The sequence below is a fragment of the Protopterus annectens genome, chromosome 2.part0 (genome assembly GCF_019279795.1).
Source record: "Protopterus annectens isolate FY-2018-M chromosome 2.part0, PAN1.0, whole genome shotgun sequence".
Taxonomy (NCBI): domain Eukaryota; kingdom Metazoa; phylum Chordata; order Ceratodontiformes; family Protopteridae; genus Protopterus; species Protopterus annectens.
The window spans coordinates 123,533,152-123,557,930 of NC_056728.1; the positions used below are offsets into that span (position 1 = coordinate 123,533,152).

The window sequence follows — 24,779 nt, forward strand, 5'->3', positions numbered from 1 at the left end:
TCATACTGGTATAACCATTCTTCTTTCTGGCATTAAATCCATCCAGATTATTTACAATTTGCAACCATACATTAAGGTTATCCCTTCAGAACTGAAAACAATGATCATAATTTACTCATAGATTTCTGAAAACTTTGCCTTGATGTAGAGGAAGACAGGAGTACCCCTATCACATGTATTATTTATTATGACAGTGTAAATGTTAGAATGAACAAGGAATATGTATTCATGTGACTCCCCTCTTTTCATCATTCTTGACAAGCTAATTCTTTATTTTCCAGTAAGTAGTGCTTGATTTCTTTCTAACTTCAGAATATCTGCCTAAATTCTTCATCCTTAAATTTTCAGGGTCTATGTATTTGTTTCACCTCAAGTGTTTGTCAGTGCTCTGAACAGATTCAGACACCCTGAGTGACATTTTTCCTGTAAAACGAATATATAAGGAAACAGCTCCAGTACTTAGTAGTAATGGCCATCCCTCCTGGCATGTCTAAAGGACAATTCCCTGTGCTTTCTCCTATTAACTTGGTGAACTTGGGCATTCTGAGGCAGTGTAGCAACTGCCTCATGTACGCAGACAACCCTCTCCTCTTACCTCCCAACACTCAGACTTGTGAGAGATGCACTCTCAAGCCAAGACTGGAATAGCTGGTCAAGATGAAAAGGTCAAAACCTGCACCACACCACATGCAACACAGCCCTCCAGAACACCCACCATCACAGCTCTCACATAAAAACACAAACCACATACCCACCTTTGTGGAGGCTGGCAATAGAAATCTACCCAAACATCAGAGATCTCCAAGGCAGAAACGCACTCGACCACAACAACACAGCACAAACCACAAGACACATAGCTCACCTACTCAGTGTGCCTCTCAACCTAAGCCCCTAAGGCAAAACAGCTTGCCCAATACACTAATCATAGGTGACTCAATAGTGAGGTACACTGATGTCCCACTCACTAGGTTGAATTAGGAGAAGGTAACAGTCAGCTGTCTATCAGGTGCCAGAATCCAACACATAACACATGCACTCACGTCACTCCACAACAAGTACAAGTATGAATCTGTCACTGTCCATGTGGGTGTGAATGACCTGAGACACACCTCCCTGGACTACATGAAAAGAGACATGGAGGAGCTCTCGGATTATGTGGCCCAGGCAGCTATGACCCTAGCCCTGAGCAGCATCCTACCATCACTCAGAATGATACTGCAGTACTAGCAGCAAATGATTGACTTCAACAATTGGCTAAGTTTCTGGTGTCATTCTAAGGGGATCCAGTATCTGTCTGCTTGGGATGACATGACTGACAGACCTGCATCTGTCACCCCTGGGTTTCCAGATACTGGCTAAGGCTCTTGCCACCCCTATAGTGCCTTTTTTAGGCGATGTTCCAAAGTCCTAATTACCACTGTAACAGCTATAAATAAATGCAATCTGGGCATCATGCTGCTCAACGCTAGAAATCTAAATCTCAAGATGCACTTGCTCGAAGCACTCCTCAAAATGGAGAACATCAACATTTCTGCTATAACGGAGACCTGGTTTAAAGCAGCAGAAAGCAACCCTGGGCTACCAGGCTATAATTCATTCCACACCTTTTGGCCCCAGAACATGGACCGAAGCTCCAAAGGCAGTGGTGTCTCCATATTCATAAAGGATATGCACACCTCCAGACTAGTAGCCCAGCATAACACATCTGAGATACTTCAGGTACAACTAACATTGGGTAAGACAGCGATTCAGGTTGTAGCCTGCTATAGGTCCCCAACCATGTCCCAAGACTCTCACTCCATGTTCCTAAGCACCCTGGAAACTATTAGGGTCCAACCCAACACCCTCATACCAGGTGACTTCAACTACCCCTCGATCAACTGGGAAAACTACTCATGCACCAATACACTGGCCCAGTGCTTCCTGGAATTTATCAATTCCAATGCCCTGGAAAAGCTCATTCTTACCCCCACTAGAAGAAGCAACATCCTTGACCTGGTTATTACTAACATGAGCAACCATTGCTCTACACCAATAGTCAATTCCTCCCTGGTTAGATCCGACCACAAACTAATCACCATGGAAATCCACATCTCACCCACACCCCCTACAAAGGTAACCACCATGGGAAACTTCTCCAAAGCTGACTCTGGGTTCCTAAAAACAGAGGTGGCTAATTTCATGGCACCTATGTCAATGGAAAATAGATACATGACTGCCAAATCATACACCGATGCACTGTACGAACACGTACATAAATGCATGGAACTAGTCATACCCAACAGAACCAACACTCTCTCCTCCAAAAAAAGGAAGCCAGTCTGGTGGTCCCCTCCCATTAATAAACTCTACAACAGAAAGAAGAAACTGTTGCAGAAAAAGGTGAAGTCCCAAGACTGGACAAACTCCCTTATTATCTCAACAAAAAGCTGAGATTCCTCATCAAAACCTCTGAAGCCAGCTATGAAGGCAGAATTGCAGCAGACACTAAAAACAACCACAAAGCCTTCTATAGTTATATCAAGAATCTCCACAGCAATACCCAGGTTTTCCCTGAGTTACTGCACAATGGTACCTCCTATACTGAGCCAACAGATATTGCCAACATACTGGCCGACAGATTCTGTGCCAACTTTACCCCTCCCTCCCAAAGGACCAATCACAATACTGGAGGAATGCCAAGCAACCAGCATTACTGCAGCATAGGTTAAAGCTGCATTGTCTAAAACCAAAAATACAGCTTCCATGGGACCCGACAATATTCCTGGATGTGTTCTACATGAACTACAAAGTGAAGTGGCACCACATCTGTGTGCCCTGTTCAGTCACAGCCTCACTTCAGGCTTTGTCCCTACCAAATGCCACACTGCTGCAGACATCCCTCTCCATAAAGGAGGAGCGACTACAGACCCTAGGAATTATCGCCCCATTAGCCTGATGAGTCTGATATGTAAGGCTATGGAATGCATCATCATGGACCTATTTAACAAGGATATAGGGAATCTCCAAACTCCAGATCCCACGCAGTTTTGTTTTGAGAATGGTAAATCATGCCAGCTCAACCTGGTTGACTTCTTTGAGTCAGTCACCAGAGCTGTGGATGAGGGCAAGGCAGTTCATACAGCCTACCTCGATCTGGCCAAGGCCTTTGATACTATTCCCCACACAGGAATTATTGATAAACTCACCAAACTGGGCATCAACTCCTATATCACTAGGTGGTTGCAAACTGGCTCACAGATAGAACCCACAGTGTGAAAGTAGTGGACTCCAAGTCAGACTGCCGACCAGTCACGAATGGAGTCCCATAGGGATTGGTCCTGGGTCCTCTCCTGTTTGGCATCTACTTCTCAGAAGTCCAGACCAACATGGAGGGACTCTGGCTGACCAAGTTCGCAGATGACTGCAAGCTGGGAGCCATTATTAACTCCCCAAGTGATGTAGACATCCTACAGAAAGGCCTCATTGAGACCAATGACTGTTGTCAAAACCATGGCCTTAAGCTTAATGCCAAAAAATGCATTGTTATCCCCATTGGGAGAAACTCAGTTCCCACTAATTGCCAAATCGATGGGAGCCCACTGAACACTGAAGGCATTATAAGAAATCTGGGGACACAGGTTGACAGTAACCTCTCCTTCAACCACCACATTGCCACTGTGGTCAGAAAGTCCTTCTATGTGGCACATCTCATTAACAAGGGTTTTGCATCCAGGAAGAAGGAGGGCATCATCTCTCTCTACACTCTTCCCCTCATCAGGCCAGTCATCGAGTACATTGCCCCATTTGGCATGTACCTCACTAGACACATGCAACAGCTGAAAAGGCCACAGAAGTACCTCATGAAGAGGAACCTAGGCCTTAAACACATGTCCTACACAGACAGACTCAAAAAAACTCCAGCTATTCTCTGTCTCATATCATCTACTAAGAGGTGATCTCTGCTTTACTTACAAAGCCATGTCTGACCCAGCTCTGTTAGAAATGCTTCATCTAAAGAAATCCCAATCCCTCCACACATGCTCCAGAGACCTCAACCTCATTTCCACAATTAACAGAACATGCTGGAGGGACAGGTTCATAACCCAGAGACTGCCCATGCTCTGGAATCAACTTCCCATACATGTCAAGCAGAGCACCTCACTGGTCGTCTTCATGAGAAATCTTGATGAGTGGATGGGAAATAGAAAGCTCACCCCAGGGATCACTCCAGAGGCTCTACATGATAGAGGCACTGGGAACTAACATCGGATGTCACAGTTCCAGGCACTTCTGTGGACTAGGCTTGTAAAGGCAACAGGGCCATTAGCCTTGTACACACCTATGAACCTATTAAAAGGGTGTGGAAAGATTGTAAGAAAACTGCCTTTATTTTCAGGTTATAAATGATGCTGTTAAGAGTAGTAGTTGGCACTCTTCTACCCCTAAAATTTTTATTTGCTAAAGTGCCCAAGTGTATGTAGCATACAGAAAACCATAGCATAGTGAGATGTTTCAAGAAATTTGGGCAAATAAATTATGCACACAGGATGACTTAAATATTACATAAAATAAAAAATAAAATAAGAATTAGTAATTAGAAGCCCACTGCATTTATAGATTTAAACAGAATTTCCTAAAATGTGACATTTTAGGGACCATTTTACAGGTCACCTAAGAAGTTGTTTGACATAGAAGTCGGTGCAAGACAAAGTGACAAGAGTGAACCATACACAGTTTTAAAAGTTGTATAGTAGCCTTCAGTCCTGTGTGGCTTCTATGAACAATGATTAGTCCGTTACTGAGATGCACAATAATAGAGACAGCAGAGACAAGGGCTACATCCTAATTTCTGTATTAGTGAGCAGCTCAGAGGAGGCACAAACAAACAAACAGTTCTGCTACATAACTGAACCATGCTGGTTATTATTTAGTGAAGACTTGAAAAAGTATAGACAATGTGGAAAAGCAAATGTCCACATGGTGAAAGCCAAACACAAAAAAGTTGAATTTATTAAGCAGAAGAGTAGATAAAAGTAAAATGTGTGACACCCCTGCACTGGCCCAGTAATCAAGGAGCCTCACTCCTCACCACTAGCACCAGTGAGAGACGTGCACATTGGGAGGATGACAAGTACACACACACAGTAAAGTACAATTTCCCTTAAGATCACACAGAGATCACAGTCAGTCTGGGGCTGGTTCTCCCTCTTTCCCCAGATCCGCAATAAGAGTCCCCACTGACACAGCTATAGGGTTAATAGCTCAGCAGAGCAGTCAAGCCGAAACCTCCAGCACCCTCTCTGTCCAAGCAGTGCTTCGTGTCACTGCCCAAGTAGCTGACACACACACTTTGAGATCTGATTTATATACAAAAACACACACACTCCTGGGAAAGGCTGGCACAGGTTTACTAGCTATGCCCCCTTCTGCCCAGACTAAAAGATAGATGTTAAGTTGTCTATCTCGCCTTCATTCTTGCTGGATGGGTTCGGAGCCGACCTCGGCTCCGACTCGGCCACTCTAAAAGCTCGAGAGTTGGTTCCACCTGCTCGAGGCTCCCCTTATATCCCATAATGCTAGGCGTGAGTTACCTCAGATCTCGTTTGCCGCTACAGCATCGAGGTGTTGGTTTTTCTACCGGCTTGTTGGTAAGTGTATTTTTTGTGAAATTAAAATACTTAAAACCCTATATTTTTAAGTTTAAATATATTTCCCTTAGTGTAGTGGATTTCTACCCCCTTTTTCCGAAAAATCCCATTTTTTTCCCACAAGAACTTTTAAAGTTCTCTCTCGGGCCTTCTGGCCTTTCCCCATCCCCTAGTGGTGTGTGTGTGTTACTCTTAATTAAACTTAGTTAATTGTTTATTTTCGAGTTTTACAAGTAAAATTAGTGTAATCGGTGTCTGTTTGAGTGTGTGTGATTACACTTTTTTGTCTAGGATGTCTAAAGACACAAAGGTCTCAGGCTTCAAGAAGTGTGATGCGTGCTGTCAGAAAATGTCTCTGACAGACGGTCACACTTCTTGTGTCTACTGCCTGGGGCCTTTGCACCTGCAGGACTCCTGTGCTGTATGCCATGGCTTCAGCCCCAGGGTCCTGCAGGAAAGAAAAAAATAAGTTGATCCTACGGGGTCTTCTTAAGCCTGAGGATTCCCTTTCTGTCTCTGGGAAGCCCTCTAAGGCTTCTAGGTCCTCAGCTCCAGCTACTGAGCCGAGACCTAAAGCTACAAAACCTATGTCTGCATCGGCTCCGGCTGGAGCCGATGAGTCTACAGCTTCTGTGGTTCCCTCGGCTCCGGCTGGAGCCGAGGTAGTAGAAATTCCCTTGTCGGCTCCGACCAGAACTTCGGAGCCGACATCTAGGAAGAGATCCAGGTCACCATCCCTTGGCTCCGTTCATTCGGCTCCAGCATCTCCTCTGCTGTCTGAACGGAGCCATAAATCTCACTCCTCTAGGTCATCGAGGCTGTCAGATCATGACCTCCAGAGGGTAGTGAGTCGACTTCTTAAGTCCGAGGCACTGGCCCAAATGCTTCAGAGCCCGACTCATCAGTCGATGCCTGCCCCTGTCCATCAATATATTCCTCCTCCGACTCCGTTGAGCTCGGGCAGGCGTTGAACCGAGACTGTGGCAGCGTCGGAGCCGATGCAGGTGTCTTCGGCTCCGTCGTCGGCTCCGATTTCTTCTTCGAGGATTCTCGGGCCGGACTTCCCTCGTCGGCTCCGAGAGGGTGAGTGGCATCGGACCCTTGTCCGACCCCGCTCTTCCTCTCGGAGCTTCGGCGCTGGTGAGTTCGGCTCCGACATCGGCCTCGGAGCCATCACTGTCGGTGCCGAGGGAGGCTCTCAGCTTCTCGGAGCGGGGACCTCTGGCTTTGCCTGACAGGGGTGCGTTCGAGGTCATGCGGAGTGTGTTAGAGCCTGGCTCTACTCCACAGTCGGCTCCGTCCGCCCCTCCCTCTACGGTGCCTCAGGTCAAGTCGACTCACTCCCTCATCCCGGACCGCAGAGAGCCAACTCCTCAGGAACCCCTGTGGGGATTTCATCCTCTTCCGAGGCCTCTCCTGATTTGGCAGAAGAGCTCCCTCGGAAGAGGAAGTGTAAGAGGAAACACATTGACTCACCTGAGTCCATCACATCTGACACAGATTTAGATGATTCTGAGGGTTCCCCCCATTCCCCTTCTGAAGATGTCTCCTTTGCAGACATTCTCGAAATCCTCAAACAGAGGGAAATTGGCCAGCCCTCAGCCCTTCGGAGGATGAATCTGTGTACCTTGAGGCGTTCGGCTCTCGTCCTTCCACCTCCTGGGTGTCTCCCCCCTTTGACCCCCTCATGCAGGTGGTAGCTAAAAAGGCATGGACGGCTCCTGATTCAGTGGACCCCACTCCCAGGAGACCCTCAAAATTCATAACGGCACCAGCAGACAAACAGTTCTTAACAAAAGGAGTTTCTGTGGATGCTATGGTGGTAGCTGCTGCCACTAAGAAGGAACTAGCTGATCCTTCAGTACCTGTCCATCCACCTAACAAGGAATCTAGGTCCATGGACAGGTACGGGAAGTGGATGTTCTAGTCAGCGACATTTACTATGTGTTCGCTGAACTACCTGTGCCATTTCACTCGTCTTCAAAGGGACTTGATTAAAGAAGCGAGTGACATGTTGAAGGACCCTACAGCTGCGGGTTTTCAAGATAAGATGAACACGCAGCTGGCTACCCTTAACTCCATAGCCAACTCCTCCATGCGCCTCCTTTCTTATGCGGCTGATGGAGCGAGTAGGGCCGCAGGGACAGGTGTGGCCTTACGTAGGCATGCCTGGATGCGGCTATGCAATTTTGCGGACCCCTTCAAGACGTCTTGCACTAACTCCCCGTTTGATGGATCATCTCTCTTTGGTCCTCAAGTGAAAGAAACCTTGACTAGGTGCGAGACTGATGGCAAGACTCTTTCTGCCGTCGGAGTCCGTTTTCTACTCCTTCTAGGCCTTACCCCAAAGGCCAGAAAAGTGGAAAATGTGGTTCCGTAAACAATCTCAAGAGACTTAGCCTGACGCACAAAGTCGTTTCCCGCCAGAGGCAGAGGCGGAATAACAATGGTAGACGCCGCCTCGAGGCAGGGGCTCCATGAGAACCAGGGCAATCGGGAAGCCTTCTCTGATAAGCCCTTTCAGCATCCCTGAGGTGTTGCCCGACTGCCCACCTTCGGAGGCAGTCGGGGAAGATTGTCACTGTACCCAGAAGCCTGGCTATCCCTGACTCAAGACAAATGGGTACAGTCCGTCATTTCGAAGGCTATTCTATCCCCTTTCTTGAATTCCAATCCAATCAAAAAAATCCCTTCCAGATGTTCCACCTGCTCAAAGTGATCTAGCGGTTTTGGAAATTTCAAAACTGCTTGCAAAAGAGCAATTCAGCCAGTTCCAGCAGACCAGAAAGGATCCGGAATCTACTCAAGGTTCTTTTAGTTCCAAAGAAAACAGGGGACTGGAGACCAATTTTGGATCTCAGTATCTTGAACAGATCAGTCAAGAAAACAAGATTTCGGATGGTCACGCTGCAATCCATCCTTCCCCTATTGGGAAAAGGCAACTGGATGTGCTCTATAGACCTTCAGGATGCATACTATCACATAAAAATGAACAGACGCTCCAGAAGATTCCTCCGCTTCAGGCTGGGAACCAGTCATTTTCAGTTCAGGGCCCTGCCCTTTGGTCTCACCACTGCCCCCCGGGTGTTTACCAAATGCATGGCAGTGGTAGCTTCTCACCTGAGACGACAAGGATTCCAGGTGTTTCCATATTTGGACGACTGGCTCCTCACAGCTCCCACCAAGCATCTCCTTCTGATGGCCAGGGATTACACTTTTCGCATTTGTCAAAAGTTAGGCATTTCAATAAATTGCGAAAAGTCTGTTTTGTCGCCTTGTCGTGCTATTACTTTCATAGGCGCAAATCTAGACACAGTAGACATGTCTGCAAGACTAACACATCAGAGAATAACAGACATTCACAAACTGGTCTCACTCCTTTTCCACAACAACAGAATCAAGGCCAGGTTAGTTCTGAAAGTGTTGGGAATTATGGCGGCGGCCATACCTCTGCTTCCATTAGCCAGATTCCACATGCAGATCCTTCAATGGATGCTCTTTACACAATGGTCATACCAGCAACTTCCAATGTCTCACACCATTATGATCACGCAGGCGTGCAAAAATCATCTCATGTGGTGGATGTCTTCCCCTCAGCTCTTGTTAGGAAGACCCTTTGTTCCACCCCCTCCGGTTGCTACTCTGACAACGGATGCCTCCCTGATCGGGTGGGGGGGGCATTATCAGGGCAGGACGGTCCAGGGCACATGGCAACCAAATGAATGCCACTTGCACATAAATGTTCTGGAGATGAGAGCAGTGCTTTTAGCGTTGCAAGCCCTTCAAGACTCTCTTCCCTTGGGAACGATTGCAATCCAGACAGACAATATGTCTGTAGTGTGGTACATCAACAAACAAGGTGGAACCAGGTCATACCCCCTGTGTCAAGAAGCACTCAGATTGTGGCAATGGGCGATTTCTTCTCAGCGGTTTCTGATAGCAACGCACATCCCCGGGAAGTCCAATCAAATTGTGGACAAGTTGAGCAGAGCTATCCTCATGCCTCACGAGTGGTCTCTGAAAGACTCTGTTGTGAGAGAAATTTTCCTCAAGTGGGGTCAGCCTTGCTGCGATCTTTTTGCTACTCCCCAAAACAGCAAGTGCAGAGAATATTTCACTCTATTCCCTTTACCAGGCCAACCCAGCAGAGACGCTCTAGTCCAAGTTTGGCCCCGGGGACTTCTGTATGCATTTCCTCCCTTCCCACTAATCTCTCAAGTGATACAGAAAGCTATCGCTCAGAAGGCCTCATTGATCCTCATTGCTCCTTACTGGCCTCGACAGGTGTGGTTCCCCTTTCTACATCAATTTCTATTGAGCGACCGTGGCATCTGGACCTAGTTCCAGATCTTTTGATCCATCAGTCGGGTCAGTTACATCGCCCTCCCCTCTCTGAACCTCACTGCTTGTTTCCTCCAGTTCCAACCTTAGCCAGGCTTCCTCAATTATCTCACTCCGTTCGAGATATTTTGATAGCTTCCCATAAATCTTCCACTCGGAAGATTTATTTGAGTAAGTGGAAACGCTTCACATATTGGGCTCAAGGAAGGGACATAGATCCTTTCACTGCTTCCATCCAAATAGTCCTTGATTTTCTAGCTGAACTCTTCCATGCAGGTTCATCTCCCTCTACTCTTAAAGTTCAATTGGCAGCTATTTCTAACTTTCATGTGGGTATTTCTGAATCTGCCTTAATGTCCCACAAGCTTTGCAAAGCATTTTTGAAAGGAGTTTTTCTTCTCAGACCTCCTATAAGAAATCCTCCTTCTCCTTGGGACCTAAATTTAGTTCTTGCTTCTTTGATTCTTCCCCCTTTCGAACCTGCAGTCTCCTGTTCTTTAAAATTGCTATCATGGAAGACTCTCTTTCTGGTAGCTATTACTTCAGCTAGAAGAGTTTCAGAACTTCAAGCACTCAGCTGTCGACCTCCTTATCTATTATTTCATAAGGACAGGGTATCCTTACGAACGAACCCGTCCTTTTTGCCTAAGGTAGTCTCGACGTCAAATCTAAATCAAAGCATTGACCTCCCTGTCTTTTTTCCAGAATATTCCAATAGATCTGAACAAAAATTACACTGCCTGGATGTTCATCGTCAATTGAGGTACTATTTGGACAGAACAAAACAATTCAGAAAATCTGACCAGCTGTTTGTCTCCTATGCGGAAGGCAGAAAGGGACTTTCAGTTTCAAAGGTATCATTATCCAGATGGCTAACATCTTTGATTTCCCTTGTATATGAAATTAGACACCAAAAGCTGCCTAATAAACCTAAGGCCCATTCCACCAGAGCTTTGGCTACTTCTTTAGCCTTCCAAGACAGACTGCCTATTGACACCATTTGTGCAGCGGCTACTTGGGCTACTCCTTACACTTTCATTTCTCATTATAAGTTGAATGTAGCTTCTAGGCATAGAGCTAACTTTGGTTCCACTGTTCTCAGGAGTCTGTTCCGTTAGGCCACCCGGGACAAGGTGCTAGGGACGCGGTCCCATCCAGCAAGAATGAAGGCGAGATAGACAACTTAACATAAAGAAGTTATGTTCTTACCATAACGTTCCATGTTAGTTGTCTTCTTCTCGCCTTCTTCTTAAGTCCCACCCTCCTGCCCCTGGCCTGGACAGACCTAGAGGAGTTGTGATTGTGACCTCTCTTTCTACCACCTCTGTACTTTAGGTATATGCTCTGCTGTGCATATTTCCTGGATCAGGATGTAGGTCACCCGTTCTCTTCTCCCTTATTTATAGAGGTGGATTTTGTTACTAGTTATTCTATTACTATTATAGGCTGGGCCTAGCTTACAAACGAGATCTGAGGTAACTCACGCCTAGCATTATGGGATATAAGGGGAGCCTCGAGCCGGTGGAACCAACTCTCGAGCTTTTAGAGTGGCCGAGTCGGAGCCGAGGTCGGCTCCGAACCCATCCAGCAAGAAGAAGGCGAGAAGAAGACAACTAACATGGAACGTTATGGTAAGAACATAACTTCTTTTTATCACTGCCACCAACCAGCTCTTTATCAGCTACTATAAGGCCCTTACAAAGGATGACCAATTCTACTATGTAATGTTACTATTATCCAAATGGCAAGTGTGACCAGGACTTGCAAGGCTATTTAAGAGTAGCCTGTACAGTGTCACCAAATACATATGCAAGTACTTTAACAGCTTAAATATCTGTAAAGAAACCAACCACAGTTAAAAAGGTTTAAATATGTTTAATAATAAATAATAAAAGAACAAGACAATACTCAGTTAACTCAATACAGTGACTGCAGAGTTCAGAATCACAGGAAATACTTTCAAACAACATTGCAGGACAGTCTCAAATAAATACAGAGAACATCTAAACTAATATTACTATGTTCCTATCTATCTCAAAGAGAAATCACTGTAATCTAGTTACTTACTATTATCAAGGCAAGTGCTGATGAGAGGATGTTTCCAGGTCTAAAGACAAATACAAAAATGCCCAGTCTCTGAGAGAGTTCCCAAATTAATAATCAACATTAGTACTGGGTTAGCCAGGATGGCATCACACTTTGTCACTTGCCCCCAGTTCCCAGGCTGAACAGATACTTGGAATTTAGCACCTCTGTGTCAAAAATATTTATCTCTCAGAAGTTTGCTTAGAACTGTAAGTCGTAAAACAATTAAACACTTTTACATTTGAAACCTAGTAATTATTTCTGGTTCAAGACAATAGAAAGACACCTCTAGCTGTAGACATCGTGCCTCTTTCAGTGAAACTGGGGGATAAATGCAATCATAAAATAATTGATTTATTTTCTTAGAGTTTGCAAGTTAACTCTGGTCTTTTCCAGTGGGGTACACTGTGGTTACATTCTTGAAGCTCAGTACCAAACATACAGTTCAACACACACTTCCTTGTACATAATAAAGGATGAAAGCGCTAATCAACAGTTTGGACTTAGTGTGATTCCTTTCAAGTGCTTTTTTTATTTTTGTGTTAAGTTAGAAGTTTTTGAGTTTAATAACTTTTAGTTCTTCTATTATTAGTCAGTTTATTAGTTTAATATACACATAACATATAGTTTTCTTACATTTGTAAGACAAGCATATAAATCATATTAATATTCACAAATTACATATGATTATTTACAATATTCCAGATAGCTGGGCTGGCAGTGTCACATTTCTATATAAAGCATATTAATATTTCAAGTGACATATAATTATTTACAAAATTCCAGCTAGCTGGGCTGGCAACATTTCAGTTTGTCACAATATGTAGGAAGGGAATACATCTGACTTAACAAAACAGAGTCTTTACTCCAGGCTCAGTCATGGGTAGAGAATCTGAAGTGGTCAAAGGAAGTGCTACAAAGGCACACCAAAGTATAAATATTCCTGAAGAAAACAAGGATAGAATGTATTGGGAGATAACCGTCAATAGATAATACTAGAGGCAACCAGAGCAGTTACATACTTTGAAGAGAAAGTCAGAACCATGGTATACCTGTGTCATGTGAAAGTATTTTTGAATAGATTTAATTTGGAGCAAGGATTAGATTATTAATTTTCCTCACTTACTTTTACTGTGCCATAGCAGTGGTAATTTTCAAATCATGGGACTGCAAATGGACATCAGATGGTACAGCTGTTTACAGTTAAGGCGAGAAGAAGCACACGAGTACAGGGACAAAGCAACCAGAGAAACTGACTCTGGAATAGAAATGACTTGAACATCTTATGAAGCCAATAGAAAGAAAATGAGATGGTGCAGGTGTTTTTAGCTTTGCTGAAGAGGAAATAGCAGACTGACAAAAAAATCTTCAGTTGCTGAAAGAAAAATGCTCATGATAAGTTTGTACATTTGGCAGCCACATCACATGTAGCTGGAAAATAAAGGGTAAAAAGCAACCACTCTTTCTGGAATATGCCCAAGGCAAGACAAGCCTTATACATATGTAAGATATATACATACGTATGTTGTAAGAATGCACTTATGGGCAGTATGTTTTATAGCTTTTCTAGGCAAGCTGCTATAAAATGTAAAAAGCAGCTTTTATTTGACCCCAGATTATTTTTATTCAGAGGTCACCTGAAGATGTGATGTCTATCAAGATGAATATTTTGATTTTGCAAAGTAACAATATGTATAACAAAGATTTAGTATGCAGGCACAAGAAGCACAGACAGGTGGAGAAGAAGCTTTTAAAGTAAGAGAAGGAAAGCATGCAACTATCTGCTGGCCATCAAACTCAATGAACATTTGGGCAAGCTTACAAAACATAAGGGATGTTACTGATGACATTTATGGCTAAACTGAGTGAGTGAAATACAGGAGACAAAAACTCAAAATCATATGTAAAATTAATAGTATGACTAGGGGATGTGGAAAATATAAACTAGGTGTACAAGGACTGTAAATAAAAATGTATGCACTGTTCAAGAGGAACCTAGACAAATGAATGGAGCACTATAAGTTCTTACCGGGGACAGAGCCTACAGCCCTTCTGGACATGGGCAGTCATCATTAAATGCAATCCTGGGTATTGAATAGCATTTCTATGGTATTACATTGGGATGAAATGGGTAAGCTTAAAATGACCTCCGCGTCAATAGTCTAGCAATCTCCTATGATCCCTGAAGTACAGAATGAAGTAGAATAGGGCAAAATAAAGTGAGAAATTATTTAATTAAATAAGCAAAACATTTATAAAAAGAGATGAAAATGAAATCTCTACTCATGGTACAAGATAAAAAAAATGGGTAATTAAAAGAAAAACATATCAAATTTCTTCACAAAGTCTCTCCAGTTCCACTAGTTAGACTAGGTGAGAGGAAGGTGGGCTTAATTTAAGTCATTTCTTGCATCTGAAAGAATATCACACATGATGTGCATATGAGAGAGAGAGAGATGATTAAACCTATTTATGTTCTATGTTCAAAGTCTTTTGGACTTAAGAGTATCCGTATGTAATGAATGGGCTTATCCATACCTGCTACCATGAATTTTTGTTTGGTGGCAGCAGTGCAGACAGAGGCTGTGATTTAACCACGTATCATTCTAAAATTAGACCCCATTGACATCAAAAGTGAGACAGCAACAGAGCTGCTGTCCGTTTAGCTATTCCAAAAAGGTACCCTCCTCAAATAGATGGTGTACAGATCAGTTTCCATCTATATTTACATGTACAGTAAAGGGTCTATATTGTATACTCGAAAAGGCTTTTCATTGAACGCCTTTTCATTGACCCTTAAATAGCGAAGTGCCATTACAGTGAACGGCCACATCAACAATTTTTTTCCCTGCGAAAAAAATCGCTTGCCCTATTATAAATGACACATCACTTTAAATATTACATGGGGGGGGGCTTTGTCCCCACATCCCCCAATGTGGCACCCCTCCTAACTAAATATACCAACTCCGAGATTGCACTACAGTGGGAAAAAGGGCAAACTCACTAGGATGGCCAAACAATTTTTTTTCCCAGGGAAAACAAATCACTGATGTGGCTGTTCCCTGAAATGCCACTTCACTGTTTACGGGTCGATGAAAAGGCATTCGATGGAAAGCCTTTTTGACAACATAATATAGACCCGTATAGTAACTTGGGGGCATTTAGTCTAATTATGACATTTGGATGACAGTCTCTCATCAAAGAGACATCGGACTCCTTTATGTGATTTTGGTCCAAATGTATCTCTAACTATTATTCTGGCACATGTAGAGCAATTTAATGGCATTTTGTTGAAGTATATAACAGAACAGTAATCTGGTTCCAAAAAGCCTGAGCTTGTATTATATGGTGAGGAAAATGTTTTTGTTAACTTGTCTGTCTATAAACGAAAATCTGTTAAGTATTTTGGGTGATGTTAATTTTAAATAAGGATAATCACAAGGCTTTCTTTAGTTATGTTAGGAACCTGGGTGGTAATTCCCAGATATGCTCAGAATTAGTCCAAAATGACAAAAAATACACCGAACCCACAGACATTGCCAACATCCTAGCTGACAGGTTCAGCGCAAACTCCCCCCCCCCCCCACCAAAAGGGCAAATATCTATCCCAGCAGAGTACATTTCAGATGCTCAGGTAAGAGCTGCCCTCTCCAAAGCAAAAAACACAGCATCAGTGGGACCAGATGGTGTCCCGGGCTGCGTCCTACATGAACTCCAAGAAGAGCTAAACCCAAACATAAAACTACTGTTCAATCTCAGCCTTACTATAGGATATGTGCCCAAAGAGTGGCGTACAGCAACAGTGGTCCCTCTCCATAAAGGTGGTGCCTCAACGGATCCTGGAAACTATCGCCCCATAAGCCTGACTAGCTTGGTCTGCAAAGCTATGGAAAGGATCATCATGGACCTCATAAATAAAGATATTGGGGACCTACAAACACTGGATCCTACCCAGTTCGGCTTTGTTAAGGGCAGATCCTGCCTCTTAAACCTGGTTGATTTCTTTGAAACAGTCACCAAGGCCATTGACGAGGGAAGGTGGTCACACAGCCTACCTGGACCTCGCAAAGCCTTCGATACAATACCCCACTCGGGCATTATAGATAAGCTCACCAGCTTAAATATAAACCCGTATGTCACTAGATGGATTGCAAACTGGCTCAAGGACAGAACCCACATGGTTAGAATTGCTGGAGCCATGTCAGACTCCAAACCAGTTACAAGTGGTGTCCCACAAGGCTCAGTCCTTGGACCTCTCTTGTTCGGTATATATTTCTCGGAGGTACAGGCCAACACGGAAGGACTGTGGCTGACCAAGTTCGCAGATGACTGCAAACTGGGCACCATAATCGACTCTACAGCCGACACAAGCATCCCCCAAAAGGGCCTCATAGAAACAGACAACTGGTGCCAGAGCCATGGCCTCAAGCTAAATGCCAAAAAGTGTATAGTCATCCCTTTGGCAAAACAAAGTGCCCACAAATTACCACATAGGTGGTAATCCATTAAGTACAGAAGAAGTAATTAGGGACCTGGGGACCCAAGTTGATAGCAATCTCTCATTTGACAACCACGTGGCCAAAGTGGTTAGAAAAACATTTTATATAGCAGACCTAATCATGAAGGGATTCACATCTAGATCAGGGGAGGTCATCGTGCCTCTTTACTCATCCCTCATCAGGCCCATAATTGAGTACAATGCCCCTTTTGGGATGTACCTTACCAGACACCTGCAGCAACTGGAAAGACCCCAAAAGTACCTCACCAAGAGGATCAAAGGGCTCAAACAGATGCCATATGCTGCCCGGTTAAAGAAACTCCAGCTCTACTCAGTGGCATACCACCTGTTGAGAGGCAATCTGTGCCTGACGTATAAAGCCATGTCCAACCCGGAATTAATGGACATGCTGCACCTCAGAAAATCCAAATCCCATCGAGCTCTGGCTCGAGACTTGAACCTCAGCACTGAAATAAATAGGACATGCTGGAGGGACAGATTCATAACCCAGAGGCTCCCTTCACTCTGGAATAAAATCCCAGTCCAAGTTAGGCAGAGTCCCTCATTGACTCTCTTCAAGAGGAATCTTGATGAGTGGATGGGAGATCGTAGGTTTACCCCGGGTATCACTTCTGTATCACTGTTAGACAGAGGCACAGTATACTAACCTCGAAAAAGGGCATAGCAAAATTAATTTAAAATGGGTGGCGAAAGCCAGACACATTCTGGCTAGGCTTATAAATGCCCTAGGGCAGATAGCCTAGTATGAACCTATGAACCTATGAACCTATAAATAGCAAATCAGTGAAAAAACAAGAAGTCAAGAAAGAAAGAAAGAATGTTAATTCATTATATGTTTTTTGTGAAGTTATAGGATTTTTAATGTGATTTTAATTTTATATGGATCAACAGCTTTTAAGTTTGACAATGAGTTAATATATTTTCACAGTTCAAGAAGGTTAAAAATATATGTTAAGTGTATTCTTGCTGTGTTTTTTCTAGCTCAGGAATGGGGAAGATGCTTTATCCCCTCCATTGTCCACCAGTGGAGGAAATGGACGTTACTGTGGTTCTAGCCCTCCATCTGCATTGCATACAACAGATAATTTCCTTTTTATTCGCTTCATCTCTGATGGAAGTAATGAGGGCCAAGGTTTCAAGCTGAGCTATGAGGCAAAAAGTCTTGGTAAGTGCTACAAGAGAAGCAAGGAAAATAACTGCATGCACTTCACATCTGAGTGTGTGTGTGTGAGTTTGTGCCAGTATATAAATATGCACATATGTGAGCATGCATCATATATGATATGCATGTGTGTGTGTGTGTGTGTGTGTGTGTGTGTGTGTGTGTGTGTGTGTGTGTGTGTGTGTGTGTGTGTGTGTGTGAGTGTTGTAAGTTTTAGGAGTCTGTTTCAATTAGAAAAGTTAGGTTTTCAAAAGATATGGATTTAACAATTTTTGGTGTACAAGATGCAGCTAAGATAATTGACTGAAGTGCATTTGTCAGAAATATAGTTCACTGAGCCAAATACTTCAAAATACTTTTTTTAATAAAACAGCAGTACATATGAGAAAACACTGAAATCTGCTTTCCTTTTAGGGATACTTTACACCTAACTAGCCACCTGTTGGTAACAGACCACACCACTAAATATTTCTGATGTTCATCGTGTTACCCTGCTGCAGTCATCACACTTCGGTTATCCTGTCGTCAGGCGGTCTCGCAGTCGGCCGGAATTCCAAAGTCTTGGTCCGGCGTCGGTTGCTGTCGCCTCTTCCCTGACGTCAGTGCTCCAGGGGTATATATATTGCAACTGACGCCATTTTCTTCAGTCTTTCTTGCCGCGCGGTGCCCGAAGCAGAAGCAGTTCGCAAGTGCCGGTCGGCCGACTCCTGAGATTTTCGAATTCGAATTTCAGACCGAATTCTTCTATAAAGCTAAGTACCCCATTGGGGAAACTTTTCTTGCCTCAGACCGATGTCAGAAAAAGTTAATAATTGTATTTCTTGTGGGAAGCAAATACCTCATAAGGATTTTCATTCTTATTGCATACCTTGCCTAGGCCCAGAACACAACGTCACTTCTTGTCGGTTTTGTGCAAGGTTTAATAAGCGTACTATTAAAAGATGCTTTGATTTTGCACGACACTACTTCGGTAGGAAATTTAACTACACCATGCCGTCGGAGCAACCGACTACCGGCGCGCACAAAAAACGCAGGGATAAGGACAGACAGCCCACGCCTAAGCCAGATTCCGAGGCCTCGGCCGATCCGGTGTTTGGTTCTCCAGTCCTCAGTGAGGCTCCGACGCAGCCCCTGACTACCGTAGATCTCGAACCCGAGACCGCTACGGAAATTTTGACGGATTGTACCAGGCCGACGCAGCCTTTTACTTCAGGCCCTTCCGACGACTTTGCTACAAAGGACGTCGGTTCTACAGAAACGCCATTGGTTTCTGTTTTCAGACCGACGACTCTCTCCATTAAAACATTTTCTAAGTCTAAGACTCCTTCTAAATCTAAAAGGCTGCACTTCAGTCTCCTGTTCAAGGCCCCATGCCTAAGAAACAGATGCTCAAAATGGCTGAAGATTTGATTTCTTTAATCAGGGGTTCCCAGCCCCCTCCTGACAAAAGACCTACACAAGAGGAAGATTATGCATCCTCTCAGCAGATGTCCATTTCTTCAGACTCCTCGGAGGACCAAGACTACTCTTTCTCTCCTTATAAAGATTCTGATGCTGAGGACTCCATTCCCTCAGCTTCTCCTCCTGAAGACTACTCCTTTGGGGAAACTTTACACACTATGAGGGAACATTTTCACTGGGAAGGTCAGGACTACTCTGATTCAAAGAAAAGGCTCAGAGAATTTCTTTTACTCCCCCAACACAGACCACTTGCCATCCCACCAGTTTTGGACATTGTGGATGATGTCTATTTAGAATCCAGTTTCAACCCAGACTCTCTACCTCCTGTTCCGGCTAAGCCAGACAGATACTATAGAGTGCCTGATTCCCACAAATTTCTTTACAAAAGCCCTGTAGCTGACCCAGAGACTATCTCACAGGGTCCCAAGGGGGCTAAGGCTTCTATGGCTAAAAACCCAGTACCTTCCAAGAGGGATTCCAGAGCACTAGATAAGTGGGGGAAAAAGGTTTACACCTCAGCCACACTAGCTATGAGGGCACTGAATTGTCAATTTCACATGCTTAAGTATCAGCAATTTCTAATCTCTCAGTTAAAGCAAAGAATAACCTCTCTTCCTCAACAATTTGAATTGAAAGAAGTACAGGATCTGTTGCACGCCACTGAGCAGGTGGGCAAACATACCTTACAATGTGGGTTTGATTCTTTGGAAGCCTCCTGCAGAGCAGCTGTCACTGGGTCTGTTATACGTAGGCATGCTTGGTTAAAGGAACAAACTCTGCCTGATCATGTTAAAGCAAAACTACTAGATGCTCCCTTACAACAAGATGTTCTTTTTGGAGTTAAGGCAGAAGAAGTTTTAAAGAAAATGGAAGATAAGGCAAAATCTATGCAGACAGTGAAAGATTTCCTACAAGTACAACCCCCTCGCTTCAGCAGAAACTGGCCAACAAAAAATTGGTCCTTTCCAGCCACTGACAGACCACAGTGAGATAAATACAGACACCCAAGAGGCAGAGGACAACCACAAGCCCATTATAAACCTCGCCAATTGGGCTCTACAGCACAGAAGGGAGGAGAAGACAGGTCTCAAACCACCAGAAGGTAAACTCAATGACTTGCACCTCATCTGGCCAAGCACTACTCTCTTGACAGCCCCCTTGGGGGGAAAACTCACACTTTTTGCAGACAACTGGCACATTGTCACAAAGGACAAATGGGTCCTAGACATAATTCTACGAGGATACAGATTCCACTTTCACACCTTGCCAATGAAAAGAGGAATGCCAAACCTGCCACAAAATCAATGGGCAGAGGCACAAAAGCAAATTACAGCTCTCATGGACATGAGAGCCATTCAACTGGTACCTACTCGAGAGCAAGGCCAAGGATTTTACTCAAGACTCTTTCTAGTGCCCAGAAAGGACAATGCCTGGAGACCAATTCTGGACCTTTCAATTCTAAACACTTACTTACAAGTACCCAAATTCAAGATGCTAACACTACAGCAGCTACTTCCCATGTTGGGCAAGGAAGCATGGCTTGTTATGTTGGACCTCAAGGAGGCATACCTGCATGTCCCTATCAGACAAAGTTGCAGAAGATACCTCCGTTTCATTGCAGGTTCAACCCATTACCAATTCTCTGCACTGCCCTTTGGCTTATCTACTGCGCCCAGAGTTTTCACAAAATGCCTGGCACCAGTAATTGCATTCTGCAGACAAAGAGGAATTCAAATATATCCATACCTGGACGACTGCCTCATCCAAGCAGAAAGCAAAGACATTCTATTACATCATTTGGCCTTTGTAAAGCATCTACTAAACTGCCTGGGGTACACGGTAAACGAAAAGAAGTCAAAACTAGTACCCTCACAAAAAATGACATTCCTGGGTGCCAGCTTGAATACAACGGCCTAGAAGGCTTATCTTATGCCAGACAAGCAACTACAACTGACTCAATACTTCAAGACAATGGCAATAAAGACCCAATTAACTGCAAGAAAAATTCTGCAGGCTTTGGGCTTCATGGCATCTTGCATACTAATAATACCATTTGCAAAGCTGCATATGAGGAAATTACAGTGGTACCTAAAAAGCGTATGGTCTCAACACAGCCACAGCTTGGACACAATGATATCTCTCATTCCCTACCTACAACAGGAATTTCTATGGTGGTCACAGGCATGTCACCTCAACAAGGGTCAGCCTTTCACCTTGCCCACAGCCAGGCAAACAATCACAACAGATGCTTCAGACTACGCCTGGGGGGCACACATGGCAGGACAATGCATTCAAGGCCTATGGACTGCAGATCAAAGAAATCTGCACATAAATCAAAAAGAGATGCTAGCTGTACAGAAAGCTCTGACAGCCTTCAAGGATCTATTACATCCAGGACAACTGGCAATAAAGACGGACAACACCACAGTAATGTGGTACATAAACAAACAAGGGGGTACACATTCTTACCCGCTATGCAGGCAAACAATGACCTTATGGAACACAGCACTGGCCTACCAAGTTCAGTTACAAGCTCAATTCCTGCCAGGACAGAAGAACACATTGGCAGACGACCTCAGCAGAAACATCAAGGATCCCCACGAGTGGAAACTAGATCCACAAATATTTGCAATGATAACTCAAAAATGGGGCCTTCCAGACATAGACCTGTTCGCCAGTCCTCAAAACTATCAACTGACAAAATTTTGTACAAGGACATTCCACCATCAAGCTTGGAAAGTGGACTCTCTCTCTTTTAGTTGGAAAAACCTGACAGTTTATGCCTTCCCTCCATTGCCTCTCCTCACAAAGGTTCTTTTGAACGTCAAAAAGGAGAGACCACGACTAATTCTCATAGCCCCAGACTGGCCACGCCAGCACTGGTATCCGTTATTGAAAAGTATGGCCCACAGCTGACCATGGATATTGCCTCAAATCCCCCATTTACTCACACAACAAAACAATCAGATTCTTCACAGCCAGCTCAAAACTTTAAATCTGGCTGCATGGCAAATCCTCTAAGCATCCAACCAACACCTCTTTCACAAGCAGTTCTGGATGTTATTCTGGAAGCCAGGAGGCCAAGCACCAGGAAGGCTTATTCAGACAAATGGAAAAGGTTTTGTGCCTGGAACCAAGCTAAAGGCCAAGACACAATTCAGCCTCACATTCTACAGTATTTAACTGAGATGTTGCACAAAGTACTTTCTTTTTCCTCCATTAAAATCCATGCTTCGGCTATTTCAGCTCACTACAACACGGATCCACCTTTATTTTCACATCCTCTTCTAAGACAGTTCCTCAGAGGGGCAAAAAACATTAGACCACCTAGGAGAGCTACTGCACCAACATGGGACCTCAATTTTGTTCTGGAAAAACTAACACTACCTCCGTTTGAACCAGCTTTCTCTGCAGATCTACAATTCCTATCATGGAAGACTGCCCTGCTCCTAGCAATAACTTCTGCTAGAAGAGTCTCAGAGCTACAAGCACTAATGGCAGTGGAACCTTTCCTCATTTTTCATCAAGACAGAGTCTCTCTATGAACTAATCCTGCCTTTATCCTAAGGTAGTTTCCAGTGTAGCTTTAAATCAAACCATCTACTTAATCACCTTCTTCCCCAATCCACAGAAAAAAGGTGAGAGACTTCTGCATTCCTTGGACATTCACAGGCAGCTTTGTTACTATTTGGACAAAACTAAGGCTTTCAGAAAATATGACCAGCTCTTTGTATCCTATGCTACAGCTTCTCAAGGGAAGGCTATTTGTAAGCAAACCATTTCTAAATGGATAGGTCATTGCATACGTTTCTGCTATACACATCATGGGAAACCAGTTCCTGCTACCATTAGATCCCACTCTACCAGGGTTACAGCTATCTCTACAGCCTTTCTCAGGGGGGGTCCAACCAAGGAAATTTTAGAAGCTGCAACTTGGAGTTCAGTACACACCTTTACCAAACACTACCACTTACCTCCTTACTCAAAGTCCAGGGCGGGCTTCGCCACTGCAGTTCTGCAGGGCCTTATAGCCTCCACTAATCCTCTGTGATACCTCCCTCCTACCTTAGCTTTTGGATTCAACCCAAGTGTGATGACTGCAGCAGGGTAACACGATGAACATAGTACAGTTTTGTACCTACCATAAATGTAGATGTTCGAGTGTTCACCCTGCTGCAGTCCAGGTTACCCCCCTCCATCCCCTCTGATCTACTGGCTGAATCTCTTCTATGCCTTACTGATGTATTTGCTTATAGCTGAAGGGATTTTGTGTTTGTGCTGTGATTACTTCTTTTGGTATTAATTTCTGACCACCTTTTTGGGGGCACCTGACATCTGGGGCAAGAAAAACTGAAGAAAATGGAGTCGGTTGCAATATATATACCCCTGGCGCACTGACGTCCGATGCCGGACCAAGACTTTGGAATTCCAGCCGACTGCGGGACCGCCTGACGACAGGATAACCCAAGTGTGATGACTGCAGCAGGGTGAACACTCGAACATCTACATTTATGGTAGGTACAAAACTATACTTTCTTCATAATATAAGCCTCTCCCACTTCTCCATCCTCAAAAACAAATTTCTCAGTACTATCCCTTGACACCTCCATAACTGTTGAAAACAACACTAAACTCTTAGGAGTCATAATTGATGATCAACTTAAATTAGACTTGCTCATAAACAACTACATCAAAAAAAATCAACAGAAACTAGGGCTTCTCTACCGAAACAAAAAGTTCTTCACCGCCAAAGCTAAAATTAGTCTCTCTAGTGCCTACCTCCTACCCAGCCTATTATACAGCACCCAAATCCTCATAAATCTACACTTTACATCACTAGCCAAAATAGAGACAACTTACAATAAGGTAGCAAGATTTGCAGCACAATACACACATAAATCTCACCATTGCCTTGCCCTTAAACACCTAAACTGGCTAGAGCTTCTCCACCAGCTTCTTCTCTCTCAACTCCTTATAGTCCATTCTATCCTCTACCAGAAATCTTACTGTCCCAACCTATCTCCTCTCATCTCACTTTATAACCCTGTCAGGCCACTTCGCAGCTCCCACCAAGACCTGCTAAAAATACACAAACCCAACAACAAAATCAGTCAAAGCCTCTATAGTTACTGCCCTTCTATATCCTGGAACAAACTACCACTTGAAATCAGAATCCAAAAAACACTAAGCAATTCAAAACTGTAGCAAGAGAATATCTAAAAACTCAGTGGTCCTGCCTCTGTACACAACCTCCTTAAATTCTGTACAGTCCAGGCCCCTTCCATACCTCAACAGCTTTGACTTTTATAACATAATTGTCACTAACCAGGTTATTTACCCCATGTTATCACACTAAACTGTTGTAAAATGAAATTGTGATATTTGCATAACAGGTTTTATGTAGACCATCATCTGTAATGTAGATTCTGGAAATTGTATTTATGTAATTAGTCACTGTGTTGACTATTCTCTGCAAAATCTAATTTTCTTTTGTCATTTGTCTCTGTTTCAATATTTAATGTATAATTGTGGAGATTTTCTCCTCGGGTCTCCCCTGAAAAAGGGCTGTTCAGCTCAGTTG

General features: G+C 43.9%; 1 protein-coding gene across 1 annotated transcript in view; it reads left to right on the plus strand.

Moving 5' to 3' along the window:
* Nucleotides 1-24,779, plus strand: part of LOC122792709 (cubilin-like) — a 3,134,001-nt gene that overhangs the window by 2,113,498 nt on the left and 995,724 nt on the right. Inside the window, exon 43 of the mRNA XM_044060295.1 lies at nt 17,557-17,740. Coding sequence (XP_043916230.1) covers nt 17,557-17,740 — 184 coding nt within the window. The remainder of the gene's footprint in view (nt 1-17,556; nt 17,741-24,779) is intronic.